Consider the following 16,772-nt stretch of genomic DNA (forward strand, 5'->3'; position numbering starts at 1 on the left):
GATTTATTCAACAGTGTTTGTTTTTAAGAGGGAAAAGTCTTACCTTTTCGATTATGTTCTTTGTAGGTGCTCGAACAGCTATGTTTTCAACCTTCTTCTCTGCCACTTTCTTGCTGTTAGGTTCTACTTCTGATACCCGATGTGCTTCTTCTGACATTGGTTGCTCCTCATCTTGCTGTAAAGACTTTGTTGGCTCAATCTGTTTGATGTGATCATCCTGCGGTACTCCCTTAATAATCCTCTCTGGAGCAGACAATTCTGGCTTTGTTTCAATCCTTGGAACAACTCCAGCCGTAGCAACCTCTTTAGAAATTGGTGAAGTTGGTATAGTTGTAGCTGCTATCACTGGAATAGAAAGAGCTTCTGCTTCAGCTCCTTGTACTTTGAATGCTGAAAGGTCAGGTTTAGACTCTTCAGCTTTCTGAATTTCTGTCACACTGGATACCAATTTCACTGCCCCCTTATTATCAACTGTTACAGTCTTGGGAACTTCTGTGTTTTGTACTTCCCCTATTGGTGTTGCTATAGTCTGCTTTGTTAGGGCCTGGGGTTCAATTACCTCAGTTTTGGATTTCGTAAAAGGAAGTTTTTCTGATACTAGAGGTGAAGCCTTTGCTGCTGTGGGTATGACTGTAGTCTTTACTTCGATTTGTGTGGAAGCGGTTGTGGCTATAGTTTCTAACATGACAGATGTTGGCTCCATCTTTGCCTTTGGGCCTGGGACTGCTGGTATTGCTTTGATGAGGTCTGTTGTGGGCTGTGACTTTGCAGATGAAGGTTTGGGCTCTGCCTTTGTCGGGGGAGTTTGAACCATTGCCTTTGTGGTTGCAGGTGGGGCTGAGGTCTCTGGCTTTGCTGATACAGGTAATGGCTGGGACATTTTTTCTGAGTCGCCCAGTTGTCCCAACAATGCCCTTTGAGTCTGGCAGTTCAGACATAACCATTCCTTCTGTGGTGAAAAAGACAAACAGACTATCAGTATAAATACAACAGATATCAACATAAAAACAAGAGGAAAACAACCTTGTGTTGTAATGTTGTTGTTGTTGTTGTTGTTGTTTTTAAAGGTGCTAAAATCAACATTTTGCCATTACAGCTGGCAACCTGAAACTATAATTAAGTTCACACACTCCTATCAGTGCCGTTTGTGCTATTGATAGATACAATTGTATTTCTGTAGTAGCCTAGCAGACCAAATCACAGCAATGCGCCTGCCTCTGCAGAGCCAGGGAGAACAGTTCAGATAGACAAGACAGAGATCACGTCGCATACATATCCTGTTTGTAAAACACCTTTTAAGTTTGATGTGCTTTATCCAAGAGATATGGAATCAAACCAAAACACATTTATGCTGCATTGTATCCTTATTATGGAAAAACTATGGCCATGTGTCCACACTGTCTAAATACTCTACAACAACAACTAGTCTCTAAACACATTTTGCCAAGCTCTGATTCAGAACAAACTGACGTGAAAAGCTCATTCAAAGCTGAGCATTGTTAATATTGTGTTAAAATGAATATTTGATCCAACAACCCAGCCAGGGGCATTATATTATATTATATTTCATCTTGTGGTGTGAATGATTTTGTAACTGTGGCTTGAAATTAAATGTTTCATTGTTGTTGTTTTTTATAAATTGTGTAATTTAAAGGCAGGGTAGGTAATCTTCGAAAACTAGCATGATTTTGAAAGTAGCATCCTCTCCGTTCTCTGTATTCACCCACCCCCTCCCCTCTGTGTTCCCTCAAAAGCGGCACCCCTCACTTACATGCACTAGCACCATTGGTCTGGAAGCGGATTTTAGCTAATGCTTCGAGTGTGGTCTCATGCATGGGCTAGAGACGCTTGATTGATTTAATAAAACGTGTTCAAGTGCCGACATTGGTCAAAGTTTTTACGTGTGTACAACTGCTATAGATGACAGATTTTTTACATTTCTTTTTCAGAGCACATGAATTTTTAATTACTAATTTTATTTAGTGACAATTGACATATGACATAGAGAATGTTCATAGGATTAGGATTGTCAGAAAAAAAAATTGCAAATCCAATTTAAATCAGAACTGGTGGCCTATTGCCTACTATTCTGCTGCTAACTTGAAAAGAGCTGTCGGGAAAATGATCAAACGGCAGTGTTCACAGATGGCTGAGCCATGGCTGTGCATCCATGAGTGTTTCTCCTGGTCTACTGTTTTCTCCTTCTTCTGCAAACTACATATGGCCCTGGCCCCACACCTCTCCAGGTGCTGGTATCACACAGGTCCAAGCCATTTTAACCAAGGGAAGGACTGAGTATTTGCATTACTATGCAAACAAATGGTTGCCTCTGTATTGTGTATTCAAACTCTGAATTAATGCGAAATAAATCAGCTAAAATTATACATTTACACTTCAAAACTTCACCAGCCTTGCATCTGATTTAACCTGCCTTTTTAAAATCAGACTTCAAAAAACATCTAAGTCAACAAACAAGGACTAATCCCATCACATTACCCTTAAGCGCCAACAGTGCCTCATGGCAACACAGTCTAAGAGCAATGACTCAGAGCCACAGGGTCTGGAAAGTGGCCATCATCCTTTTGTCTAATTAAATATGTTTTAAAAGAGTTACAGCCCCAGGCACAGATCCGTGGGAGAGGCTGCTTCTTATGATTAGCCTTGAAGCTGGATTACCAGACCTTCCCAATGACTGCAGTCAGGAAATTATGCTCTTGACACACAGGCATTCTGCATCAGACTGGATCTGCAGAGCTCTTTAAAAAATTACCCAGTGTCCTTTTTATCCACAGCAAAATACTTTTTTCAACATGCTATTTTTATCCGGTATTTACAATTTGTGTGTTTTGTACACATCCCCACATACAAGAATGGCTAATCCCATCTTGCATTATGGCTATCGGGCAAAATGTGTAATTCTTCTTTGTCATTAGAATAAGGTATAACCGTTGTGCACTTCAACAACACCATTGTAAATCAAGGTAACAAAAAGTGCACACTCATCTATCAAACTGATCTTAACGGAGAAGCTCTGCCACTCCAGCATTTCCAACCTAAAGATTTAATGCAATAATTTCTGTATTACCGGTACTTGCAGAAACTCACACTTCTATATACTGTTAAACACAAGTAACTGGGTGGTTCTGATATATACATTTTATTAAAGCTAAACTGATTTTTAGCGTCAGGGCTGCAGACGACACCACTACTTCCTAGACTCTCTTCTGTGCCTCCCTGCTATTGATACTGGAGAAGGCAAGTTTCTTATTGATTTTTTTGGCAGATGACCTTGGCACAAGCTGTTGCTGGCAAATACACTTGGCTTTCAGAAGCCCCTCCAGAACAGGACTCTTTATCAATCAAGCCCCTTGATAATAGAGAACGTTGATCTACTAATTTGTAATAAGCAGAGTGCTTTATTCCAAAGGAAAATAAAATACAGCAACTGAATTTTACAACCCTTCAAATAGCAAATCAGGAAACCTTCTTTTGATGGCAATAATACAATGGGAAAATCTGTAAATGTGAGATGGCGGGTCTGGAAAGACAGTAGAAGTTAAATTAACAGAGCTGACCTTAAAGGTAAGGTCCTGATAATCGTTCCTGATAATTAAAATAGGATCATGAATCCTCACTATCAGAGCAATCATTTTAGCTTTGGGTATGTGTTACAAGCTTCAATTAAATTATAAGGTCATAATTGTCTTCCATGGGAATATAAATCGAAGAATACAATTATGTGCAATGAGAAACTTCTAAAACAGCTATGTCTGACAATGCCCCTCTGGAATAGCTTGGGTGGCTTAGGCTTTCTTATACAATACCCTAATATTTGCATTGAGAAGGCAAACTTGGAGTGCAGAACAAAAAACAAACTCTGGGAGTGGCACCCACCTGGGTGAGGGTTACTGCCCTTTGTGATGTCACAAAGTGAACATCTCCATATGGCCTGTTTAAGCACTTTTTTAATGAAAAGTGGAGCAAGCAAAAAATGGAGAGAATAGACTTGTTTCCACAATTTAGAGGTTGATAGACAGGCAAGACACAGTGTAAGAAAAACATGGTGAAGTATAATATGTGACCTTTCAAATAGAAGCAGGACGTAAGCAATGCTGGCTCTGTCTTCAGAGTAACTATTTTCAACACTTTCACTAGGAGCACCAGGGAGCATCAATTGGTTATCATTGGTTATATTTTATATATGTAAAGACAATAAAAATGTTGATTGCAATGAAAATAATTCAAGCACTGCATTGTTGTTTTAAGGTAGCCTCTGCTTGGCCTGTGTTTCATTCACAATGCATCTTGTCGAAAATAAGTATTTTTGCAAGCTCTGCAATATGATTATCAATGATTTTACCTGTGATTAATTGTAATAATTCAAGAGAATTATTTTGAAAAAGTAATATATGGCCACAAAGAAACTTTCCAAAAAATACTGAGGAAAAAGATTTCATACTGTCATGTTTGTCACACACAAGCTCAAGCTGCCAAAGCAGGACACACGTGTGCCCTACTTAATAGACAAGAGTCACTCACAGTCCTTTGATAGTATCAGCTCAAGCAGAACAGGCAAAAGAAAAAAATGGATATAGCTAGAGCTCACTTTGCCCAAAGTGGTCGCTCTGCTTTTAAAACACACAAGCTCTTTTCTGTATGTCTGGCTATAAGCCACAAACAATCATGACAGAGAACTGGCAGCCATAGAACCTTTGGATAAAGCAGGGCAGCACAAGTATTGCGACTCATTCTTAACACGTTTAAGCAAAGCTATTTCTGTTCTTCTCAGCTGTTTAGAGGCATAGATCTATGATGCACTGTACACAGCAGCAATCATCCATGTTTGTCCCTTCCCCCATCAGAAGTCTACCCTAAGGCTCATCCCCCTCTCTGGTGTCCATGAAAAACGTGAGAAGTGTCAATTACATAACAGGCAAATCTCTTTCTGTGTTATTTTTCCATAACAACGCACCATTTGGACTGAGGTAATCTGTGTCTGGGAAATGAGAGTGAATGCAGCAGTAAACAAAAAGAAAAATATTTCTGACATTTACTCAATCACCAGGGAGATGTTCTTGGTTAACTAAGAGTCAATAGAGAAAAGAGAGTCATATTCTTAACTGTCTATAAGAAACACCTGGTCTTTTATAGAAAGTATTCAAAGAAATTCATTGAATTGCTGAACAAACCTACACATGTTTAAGGCATCAACAGTAAATAAATAACAATAAGGAAATAGAAAGTTATGGTCTCACAGCCTTGCATTTAACAATGGTGTACATTACAAATGCACAGGTACACACAAACTACTGCCACCCACATAAAATGATGGGAAAATAGTCAAATTAGATGGAGTCACTGTTCTGTGAGAGAGCAGATGGCCTGATAGGAAAAGTCTGCTGCTCTAATGTACTAAACTGTGCTGTGCTGTACTGGACCAAATCCTTGTCACCTCTACTTATTGGCATATCACGGGGCTCTGACATCTCAGATCTCTCAGGGGGTGGAGATCTCCTGGTCTGCTATAGCAGCAGATCCTATCTCACTAATGCTGTTGCACAACTTTCAATCACTTTAATACATTTTCAGTGCTGCCCGTCTGCTGATGCACTCCTCTCATGAGCAGTTATGTAATGTCTCAGGTCACTGAAGTATCTATGTTGTTTTACAACCCCAATTAGTATGTCAATACTAAAACAACAGACAGACTTATTTTCAAAGTCGAAGTCCAAACATAGTTTCAGGCAACCTGAATTACTATTCCTCCTTTGTATACTATTTATGGTCTCTGAAAAGAAAGTTTAATAAATAATGAACTTTAATTCAATCTATTGCTGGCTATTTCCTTGGATAAATGCTGCCAATCCAGCCTTTTAAATAAGAAAGAAGAAATTATAACTATAAAAGCCTATAAATTGTGCTGCTCCCACGTTCTGCTTGACTGTCCAAGAGTTTCCAATCAATCGTAAAGAAAGGTATTTATGTTAATTCACTTATACAAAAAATGTGCCTTTCAATAAATAAAAACTAGTACTCTTTGAAAGCCGTTAAAAATCTATTGTCATTTATATGCTAAGATGTAAATGTGACTTACAATATTAAAGGGCAGATAAAGAACACAATAGCCTTTATGCTACATTTCATGTTGAAAACAAAAGTGAAAAAATGTATATCACTTACTGCTGATGTATGAGGCATGGGGTTAAATCCACAAAGACTGCACACAGTGTTCTTGCATTCAGTGCAGGTGTCATAATTTGGAGGGTCTTTGGAGCCAATGTTGAGTTCTAGTTTACAAAGAGGACAAGTGGACAGACGAGCTTTAGGAGCAACTTGTTTCACTTCCATATATGAAACTTTTACGTCTTCGGCCTGTTCATTAAGCTTGGCTTTTTGAGGTGGTTCTGATTTTTTTGGTAAGGTTTCCTTTACAGAGGGCATCTTGGGAGAAGATGGAGGTGTAGTTTTAGGAGAGCCTTGAGTTGCAATTGACATCTTACGCGGCGTAGGTGGGGTTGATTTAGGAGAGCCTTGGGTTGTAATTGACATCTTACGCGGCGTTGGTGGGGTAGATTTAGGTTCGTCCTGAACAGCTGATGTAATCAACGTAGACGCAGAGCTGAAGAGAGACGAACCAAAACCAAACATCTTCCCAGTCACCGACTCAGATGTCTTTGCAGCAGCAGGTTGAGTTTTAGGACCACCAAAGCCAAAGAGGCCTCCTGATTCTTGCTGTTTAGCAGGCTGAGCTGCTTGTGTTGCAGATTTGGCAGGAGGTGTAGCAGACCTTAAGGGCTGTTGTGGCAATTTTCCAACTTCTTGTTTTGTAGGACCTTCCTTGATTACTGGCACAGTAGTTTGAGGAGGCGGTTCCTTTGGAGCCTTTTCTTCCAACTTGTTCTGCTGGCTAGCCACATCCTGGTCACGTCTTTTCTCAGTACTTGAAAGGATCTGTGTCTTTTGCAAGGAGTCTTGTCCTGGTGGGTCTGTCCTTGTAACTGCAGTTGGCAAATTAGCCTCTGCTTTGGGGGTTTCCCCTGTTTGTGATGTTGCCTGAGGGATTTCCTTTTTGACTACTGTTGACTCTGAAGGCTTTTCCTTCTGGATTACTGCAGGTTTATCTGTCTGTTCAGAGCCAGGTGTAAGACCCTTGCCTGGGGAATGTTGCGGTTTCAATACAGGGCGTCCAGCAGGCTCAGGTGCCTCTAGAGCTCTTTGCATCTGGCAGTTGAGACAAAGCCATTCATTTACCTGAAAAAAAGAATAATGAAAAATATAAATTATTGGTGAATTACATGTGTTTACGATTTATAAACCAAGGATTTAATATTTTAAGGGACACTTTAATTTGTTTAAATTAGCTGTGTCAAATATTTGTTACTTCTGCCATCTCTGTGTCTGTGTTTTTGCATTTTCTTTCATATAAGCTTAAACATAATTAGTGTAAAGATAGAAAAAGCTTATTCTCAATATATATATTTTAAATGAAATTATCTATGAGGATGTATGTGAAGAAGCTATTTTAATTGCCAACCTAAATTGTTACGTCATATAAAATACAGTTTAACAGTAGATTTGTTGTACAGCAAGTTTTTTTTACCTCTGCCACATTTGGCATGGGATTAAATCCACATTGGCTGCAGACATTTGTTTTGCACTTTGTGCAGGTGTTGTAGTTCGGAGGATCGTTAGAGCCCTTGTTGAGTTTAACTTTACAGAGTGGACAGACGGATAGCTCTGCCTTGGGAGCAACTTGGCTCTCTATAGGTGCGCTGGGTGGCTCTTGAGAAACCTTTATTACTTTGTCTTGTTCTATTGAAGGAATTTTCTTCTGTTGCAGCTCTTCTGGTTTCTTCTCCTGAGGTGTCTGAAAAGCAGGTGGCTTGATATTCTCTACAGACAGCTTTTTAGGAGATGCTGGTGGTGTAGCTTTTGGAGAAACATGGGCTGCAGCTGACATTTTACGTGGAGATGGTGGTGTATTTTTTGGTTCATCCTGGACAGCAGAGGTTATTAAAGTGGAGGCAGAGCTTAAGAAAGACGACCCAAAGCCAAACATCTTTCCAGTCACCGACTCAGCAGGCTTTACTGCAGATGGTGTTGTTTTAGGACCACCAAAGCCAAAGAAGCCTCCTGACTCTGGTTTTGCAGACTGAGCTGGTGGTGGTACAGACTTTGCTGGAGAGGTACCAGCCTTTGCAGGTTGTTGTGAGGGTAACTTTCCCATGTCTCGAACAGGTGGAGGAGCAGACTGGGCAATCAAAGTCACATTTTGCGGCAGCTTTTGTTGTGTTGGCTGTCCTGCCTTTGGATCTATTTGAGGAATAGACTTAGCAATAGAAGTCAGAGCTTTAGGGGGTTGCTTCTGCAGCGCACCAGGCTTTCCTTTGGTTGTTTCTGTAGAAGGGGTTTGTGAGACGTCAGTCTTTATTATAGTGGATGGAACAGCTTTGTCTGACAATGGAACCACTGGAGGGGCCTCTGTCTTTGTTAATTCTTTAAGGGCTGACATTGTTGTTTCTTTGGTCTGTGCTACATTGATGATCTCAGTTAAGGTTGCAGCAGGTTTAGGGATGTCATCTTGAGAAATTGACTTGGGTGTTTCTTTCTGCTGAGTGTTGGCAGGGAGCTCTTTGCTTGGTAAGGGTTGGGGCTTTATCATGGGGAGACCTGGTGGTTCAGAAGCTCCTAGGGCTCTTTGCATCTGGCAGTTGAGACAAAGCCATTCCTTCTGCTGAAGAATAAAAGCATACAATGAATAACGATTTTTGCATTTAAATTTTATGCAAGACAGCCCTTTAATATACTGTTCAAAATAAATGTGCAGTTGTACAATTTACAATATGTCTTTCAGGAAAAAATGATTATATTTAATCAATTTAACAGTCCTTCATATTTGAAAAAAAAAAATCCAAACAAAATGTAGTTGAAAAGAAAAGTTATTTATATTTTTGTAGACAATGATACTGACTAAAGAAATTGTTTCAAAATTAAGATTTGTATTTAGTAACTTAATTACCTCTGTTGCATTTGGCATAGGATTAAATCCACATTTACTGCAGACAGTGGATTTGCATTCAGTGCATGTGTTGTAGTTGGGAAGATCCTTAGAGCCCATATTCAGTACTGTCTTACAGAGTGGGCAAACAGACTGGTCCACTTTGGGAGTGGCTTGGTAGGCTTCTGCTGGAACATCGTTCACTTTTTCCTTTTCTGATGAAGGAGCCTTGGCCTGCTGAGATTGGTTAGGTATCTTTTCCAGATTTGGTACCTCAGGAGCAGACGATTTTCCTTTTGCTAAAGTTATCCTGGGAGAAACAGGAGGGCTGAACTTCTGTGATGCTAACACTTTATCAGAAACTTGAGCTGGAGCAGACATTTTGCGGGAGCTTGGTGGTGTTGTGCGGGACTCCTCCTGAACTGAAGATGTAATCAAACTGGATGCTGAGCTAAAGAGGGATGAACCAAATCCCAACATCTTTTCAGTAACTGCGTCAGTTGTTTTTGAGGAAGCTCTCTGAGATTTAGGACTGCCAAAGCCAAAGAAACCTCCTGAATCTTGATTTTCTGGCAGTGTTGATGGAGGAGCAGATTTGGCGAGTGATTTTTCTGCAGCATTTGATTCCTTGCTTAATGTTTGTTGCGACTGGACTTTCTCATTTGATGTGATCAGTTGTTCAACAGATTTTTGCACTATGACAGATTTTTCATCTTTCATTTCCATGGTGACTGTAGGAGTTTTAGCAGGCAGTGGTTTATTCAAGTCTGAAACCACAGCAGTTTTCTCTTTACCAGGAACTGCCTGGGAGGTGGGAATTACAAGAGCCTTTGTATCCCTTGTAACAGCTTCATTGTTTGTTGGTGCCGAAACAGTATCTTGGAAATCTTTTGCAACAAGCTTCTCAGTGGTAGTTGTTTGAGTACCATCCATTGGACATGTGGATAGAGTTTCTTCTTGATTTTCCTGGGTACCTAGTGATGGACTGACCTGGATTTTGTCAGGCACAATTGTTTGTGCAGAACTAATCTCTTTCTTTTGATGTGCAGGTGCATCTTTATGAGCATCAGCAGTTGAGGATACTTTGTTCGGTGACACCTTAGGTTTCATCATTGGAGGCTCTAATGATTCAGAAGCTGCAAGAGCCCTTTTCATCTGGCAATTGAGACACAACCACTCCTTCACCTGTGGGAAGAACACACACTGTTTGAGTAGGCATATTTTAGATAAGTCATTGATGAACAGTTCGACACAAATGTAACATTTTATTTTAGATAAAAATGCCATTCCTTTTTAAAATAGTATAATATAGTTTTATCAAGTAATTTGCAACATAATTACACATGCATAGTGAATCTCACTTACATCTGACACATTTAGCATGGGGTTAAATCCACACTGGTTACAGACAGTGTTTTTGCATTCTGTGCAGGTATTGTAGTTAGGAAGATCCTTGGACCCAATGTTGAGTTCAAGCTTACAGATTGGACAGGTTGACAAGCCTTGTTTGGCAGTTGCTTGGGGGACTACTGATGTCTTTGATGGTGCTTTGTCCTCTTTTGCCTGGACTTTTTGAGGTGTTTTCTTAGGTTCTTCTGGCTTCTTCTGTTCGTCTTTCTGGGCAGCAGGGGATTTAATCTCTTTTGCAGGCGACATCTTGGGAGAAACTGGTGGAGTAGTTTTGGGCTGGTCAACAGCTGAGGTTATCAAAGTAGATGCAGAACTAAAGATAGAAGAACCAAAGCCAAACATCTTACCGGTTACTGACTCTGCTTGTTTTACAGCATCGGGTGGAGATTTACTAGAACTAAACCCAAAGAAGTTTCCAGCTTCTTGCGAATTCACTTCTGAGGCAATACTCTGTTTACGTTGAGCTTGCCTTGGCTGTTCAAATAATTTGTTTGGACCAGGTGTTTTTTGGGGCTCCACTGGCCTTTTTTGAGAAGGATCTGGGCTGAGCTGTTTTGGACCTCCATGCTCTTTAGCAGTCTCAACTGTATCTTGCTGTGCTGGTACAGATGGTTTCCTTTGAGATGAGTCTCTTGCTGGTGGCCCTTTCTTTTCAGGCTCAGTTGGGCCGGCGATTTCTTTCTTTTGGGGGTTTGCAGGTATTGGAGAGTTGGTGGGAGCTATATTTTGAGACATTGAGTCTCCTAGAGCCCGATGCATCTGGCAGGTGAGACATAACCACTCCTTCGCCTAAAGGAAATAAGGAATGTCATTTTACACTTACTTTACACTTTTAGATATTTTGTGTATTGATAATCTTTGATTTTATTTGTGTATTGCAATCAGAATAGTCATGCTATATTATATACTGTGTGTGTGTGTGTGTATGTGTGGTAAGAGAAACTAATTGGAAAGTAATTGGATTAATTATCACATAAAAACAAGGCATGCACAATTTCAGAACATTTAGAACTGAACAGAACTTGAATGTTTAGATATAATTATGGTCAATAATACGTAAAATGTAAATGGTCTCATCCTTACCGTTGTGTCATTTGGACTAGGGTTAAATCCACACTGCTTACAGACAGTGTTCTTGCAATCAGTGCAGCAACTGTAGTTTGGGAGATCCTTGGAACCGATATTGAGTTCAACCTTACAGAGTGGACAGGTAGACTGGCCTGGTTTGATAGGTACTTGGGAAGCTTCTATAGCCTGTGAAGACTCTGATGGAGCTTTGACAACCTCAACCCTTTCTGATGGAGTTGTCCTGGTCTGCTCTGCTTTTGTCTGCTGCTCAAGCTTCTGAGTATCATGAGACTTCACATCTCTTGCAGGAGAAATTTTGGGAGAGACTGGTGGAGTAGTTTTGGGTTGGTCATCAGCTGAGGTTATCAAAGTAGATGCAGAGCTTAAGATAGAAGAACCAAAGCCAAACATCTTCCCGGTAACTGACTCTGCAGGCTTTTGAGCATCTGGTTGTGTTTTACCGCCACCTAAACCAAAGAAACCTCTTGATTCTTGCTGTGTAGCAGTGATTGTGCTACTCTGTTTATGTTCTCTTTGTGTTTCTTCTTTTAGTGGCTCTCTCTGCTTGTCTTGTGCATTTTTGTGATCAGGTGCTGGGCTGTCCTGTTTTGGTGGTAAAGTTGCAGCCTCAGGTTTGCCTGCTGGCACAGAAACTATAGACGGCTTCCTCTGTGATAACACTGGTTCAGAGATTTCTGTCTTTTGAGTTGTAATCGTTTGGGAAGAGTCCTTCAACTGGTCTGCCACAGGTGAAGGAACTTTACCAAGAGCTGTTTGAGGCCCTGGAGGCTCAGATGCTTCAACTGCTCTTTTCACCTGACAGTTCAGACATAGCCACTCTTTGACCTAAAATAAAAAAATGTTATGGTTATGTCATGCAGCTCATAACAATCCAATCCAAATATGCAAAACAACAGATTCATTTAAACCACACTAAAGATCAGTAAGGTAATTGTAAAAAGCTTACAGACTTTTAAAAAAAGTATTTCATATGAATGTGTTCACTGCAATTTAGTAGATACATTAACAATGTATAGTGTATTATTTTCTTTTGTTACAAAAGGTATCTATGTTTTTCTTAACCTACCTCTCTTGCAGGCATTGGGGTAAATCCACATTGGTTACAGACAGTGCTCTTGCATTCAGTGCAGGTATTATAGTTTGGTAGATCCTTGGAACCGGTATTGAGTTCAGCCTTACAGAGTGGACAGTTAGATTGGCCTGGTTTGACTGGTACTTGAGAGGCTTCTGTTGCCTTTGAAGATGCTGATGAAGCCTGGTCAACTTTGACCTGTCCTGATGGAGTTGTTCTTGTCTGCTGGGAGTGCTCTGCTTTCTTATGCTGCTCAAGCTTCTGAGCATCATGAGACTTCACATCTCTTGCAGGAGACATTTTGGGAGAAACTGGTGGAGTAGTTTTGGGCTGGTCAACTGCTGAAGTTATCAAAGTAGATGCAGAACTAAAGATAGAAGAACCAAAGCCAAACATCTTCCCAGTAACTGATTCTGCAGGTTTTGTGGCATCAGGTTGAGTTTTAGGACCACCAAAGCCAAAGAGGCCTCCCGAGTCTTGCTGTGTCCCTGCTGTGGTATTACTGTGTTTGCGTTGAGCTATGCTTCCTTGTTCTGGTGCCTTCTTTGGACCTGTATTTGTTTTTTCTTCTGGTATTTTATGATCTGTTGTTGCACTTTCTTGTTTCACTGGTAAAGTAGTAGCTGCTGATGCTGTAGATTGTTTTCTCTGTGGTGACACTGGTTCTGAGGTCTCCTTTTTTAGTTGAGCACTTTCCGGACTGTCTGTCTTTTGTGTTGTAGTTGGTTTGGAAGTATCCTTTAATTGGATAGCAGAAGGTGAAGAAACTTTGTTGGGAGATTTTTGAGACTTCATTTTGGGAGGCCCTTGAGGCTCAGATGCTTCAACTGCTCTTTTCATCTGACAGTTCAGACATAACCATTCTTTCACCTAAAATGACAGAAATATGGTTATGTTTTGCTTTTGAGTTGCAAACCAAAGCAGCTCATAACAATCCAAATTTGCAAAATAACAGATTCATTTAAACCACACTAAAGATCAGTAAGGCAATTGTAAAAAGCTTACAGACTTTTAAAAAAAGTATTTCATGTGAATGTGTTCACTGCAATTTAGTAGATACATTAACAATATATAAAGTATTATTTTCTTTTGTTACAAAAGGTATCTATGTTTTGCTTAACCTACCTCTCTTGCAGGCATTGGGGTAAATCCACATTGGTTACAGACAGTGCTCTTGCATTCAGTGCAGGTATTATAGTTTGGTAGATCCTTGGAACCGGTATTGAGTTCAGCCTTACAGAGTGGACAGTTAGATTGGCCTGGTTTGACTGGTACTTGAGAGGCTTCTGTTGCCTTTGAAGATGCTGATGAAGCCTGGTCAACTTTGACCTGTCCTGATGGAGTTGTTCTTGTCTGCTGGGAGTGCTCTGATTTCTTATGCTGCTCAAGCTTCTGAGCATCATGAGACTTCACATCTCTTGCAGGAGACATTTTGGGAGAAACTGGTGGAGTAGTTTTGGGCTGGTCAACTGCTGAAGTTATCAAAGTAGATGCAGAACTAAAGATAGAAGAACCAAAGCCAAACATCTTCCCAGTAACTGATTCTGCAGGTTTTGTGGCATCAGGTTGAGTTTTCAGACCACCAAAGCCAAAGAGACCTCCTGAGTCTTGCTGTGTCCCAGTTGTGCCATTACTGTGTTTGCGTTGAGCTATGCTTCCTTGATCTAGTTGCTTCTTTGGACCTGTCTTTGTTTTATCTTCTTGTACTTTATGAACTGTGGCTGGACTTTCTTGTTTCACTGGTAAAGTAGTAGCTGCTGATGCTGTAGATTGTTTTCTTTGTGGTGACACTGGTTCTGAGGTCCCCTTCTTTAGTTGAGCATTTTCCGGACTGTCTGTCTTTTGTGTTGTAGTTGGTTTGGAAGTATCCTTTATTTTGGGAGGCCCTTGAGGCTCAGATGCTTCAACTGCTCTTTTCATCTGACAGTTCAGACATAGCCATTCTTTGACCTAAAACACAGGTGACAGCTTGTTATGTATTACTGTGGGATAGCCGAAATTGATGACAAATATAGCATTTATTTAAAAAAAAATGAAGACAAAATGAATAAGATCATTTAAAAAAGTTTACAAATTCTATTACCACACATTTATTGCAGATGTATACAGTATATAAAGACATAGTTCTTTTGGTCCAATACGGTAAAAAATAATTTCATTTACTTCTCCTGTAGGCATTGGGTTAAATCCACACTGGATACAGACAGTGGTCTTGCATTCTGTGCAGGCGTTGTAGTTTGGAGATGCCTTGGAACCGAAGTTCAGCTCAACCTTGCACAGCGGACAGGTCTGGGCTGGATTAGGTTGTGCTTGGGTAGTTGTTGTGGCATTTGGGGGCTGTGATTTGTCTTTTTTGCTCTGCTCAGATTCCACTAGTTTTTTCTCCTGCTCTGCCTTCTGAATTTGAGATTTTGGATCTTTTGCAGGGGACATTTTGGGAGAAACTGATGGTGTACTTTTTGGAGAAATCTGGGGCACAGTGGACATCTTTCGGGAAACATGTGCTGGTGCAGACATCTTACGAGAGCTTGGTGGTGTAGTACGTGAGTCGTCCTGAACAGCTGATGATATCAAAGTGGATGCTGAGCTAAAAATGGAAGACCCAAAGCCAAACATCTTCCCAGACACAGACTCTGTTGTTTTTGAACCATCAGTCTTTGTTTTAGGACCACCAATGCTAAACTGGCCTCCTGTCTCATGCCGTGCATCTGGGGGGATTTTTCTCTGTTCACCTAATTGGGAAGTTGGTTTCTGAGAAAGGCTGTCCTGTGTGTCACTCTCTAAGTCTTTTGTAGTCTTATTTGCTAATGATACTGTTGAAGGCTGTGCTTTCTTTGGAGACCCTGGTGCAGAACTCCCCTTCTTGTGAAGTGTATCAGCCACTGAATCTGCCATTTTTAAAGGTTCATCCGATTTTAATAGTTCTTTTTTAAGAGTTTCCTTTTGATTAGGTGTATTTATTTTCTCATCTGCAGAAGATGATGGATTTTTGCTTGCTAAATTATGAGGTTTCAGCACAGGGGCTGTGAGTTCAGATGACCCAAGAGCTCTCTGCATCTGACAGTTGAGACATAGCCATTCCTTTACCTGGAAAAAAGAAATACAAAATTAGTTCATGAAACATTGACTTCACAGTCATCCATTTATTTAAATGTCAGGAAATATACTCTATATGTCTTCCTTTTAAAGAAAGGCAGTAATATTTAATAAATAACTTTTCATGATTTTCCTCCATCCTTTTGTGTGTATGTTTTTATTTGGAAATGATTGACATCTTGGCTTTAATTACCTCCGACACGTTTGGCATTGGATTAAATCCACATTGATTGCAAACAGTTTTCTTGCATTCAGTGCAGTTGTTGTAGTTGGGAGGCTCCTTTGATCCAGTGTTGAGGTTCACTTTACATAGTGGACAAGTAATTTGGCCATCCTTCGAAACAGATTGGAAAGCTGCTACATCTTTCAGAGGCTCTGATAGAGCTTTTTCTACCTTGGCTTGTTGCAATGGAGAGGCTTTCGGCTGTTGAACTTGCTCTACTTTCTTCTCCTGCTCTTGTTTCTGAGAAGGAGGTGAGTTTGTAGCCTTTGTGGCAGGCATCTTAGGAGAAACAGGTGGTGTCTTTTTGGACTCATCTTGGACAGCTGAGTTAATCATAGTTGATGCAGAACTAAAGATAGAGGAGCCAAATCCAAACATTTTTCCACCTAGTGATTCTGAAGGCTTTGCAGAATCAATTTGAGCTTTGGGACTGCTTGATCCAAAAAAGCCAACAGATCCCTCTTGTTTAGCTGAGGCAGTATTACTTTGCTTATGTTCAGATGGATTTGTCTTGTCTGATTGTTTCAGAGGATCTGGCGTATTGCCACTCTGCAGAGTTTTCTGACCAGGTGCAGGGCTGACTTGTTTCTGATTTTCAGCACTTTTCATGACCTCAGATTTTATCGACTGCTCTGCTGGTGTTACTGGTTTTCTCTGAGGGGAGCCTGGCACAGACAAGTCTTTTATTTTAGATCCAGAAGTTGGTGGAATGTCTTTCTGTTCAGGTTTAACTAGTTGGCAAGTTTCCTTTTTTACGTCTTTGGCAGGTGCTGTGACTTTGTTTGGTGAGGCCTGTAGTTTCATCATGGGAGTTCCAGGAGGCTCAGATGCTCCTAGTGCTCTCTGCATCTGACAATTAAGACATAACCACTCCTTGACCTGTA

The 16,772-nt window shown here is 40.5% G+C and overlaps 1 protein-coding gene across 1 annotated transcript in view; it reads right to left on the reverse strand.

The window, feature by feature from the left end:
• Nucleotides 1–16,772, reverse strand: part of pclob (piccolo presynaptic cytomatrix protein b) — a 54,077-nt gene that overhangs the window by 31,446 nt on the left and 5,859 nt on the right. The window contains exons 5-14 of the mRNA XM_079346790.1: nt 15,859–16,767; nt 14,733–15,656; nt 13,695–14,519; nt 12,564–13,439; nt 11,492–12,322; nt 10,364–11,197; nt 9,020–10,183; nt 7,601–8,734; nt 6,181–7,251; nt 44–949 (exon numbers count right to left, since the gene is read on the reverse strand). Coding sequence (XP_079202916.1) covers nt 44–949; nt 6,181–7,251; nt 7,601–8,734; nt 9,020–10,183; nt 10,364–11,197; nt 11,492–12,322; nt 12,564–13,439; nt 13,695–14,519; nt 14,733–15,656; nt 15,859–16,767 — 9,474 coding nt within the window. The remainder of the gene's footprint in view (nt 1–43; nt 950–6,180; nt 7,252–7,600; nt 8,735–9,019; nt 10,184–10,363; nt 11,198–11,491; nt 12,323–12,563; nt 13,440–13,694; nt 14,520–14,732; nt 15,657–15,858; nt 16,768–16,772) is intronic.

Source organism: Symphodus melops (assembly GCF_947650265.1).
Source record: "Symphodus melops genome assembly, chromosome: 6".
Classification (NCBI taxonomy): Eukaryota; Metazoa; Chordata; class Actinopteri; order Labriformes; family Labridae; genus Symphodus; species Symphodus melops.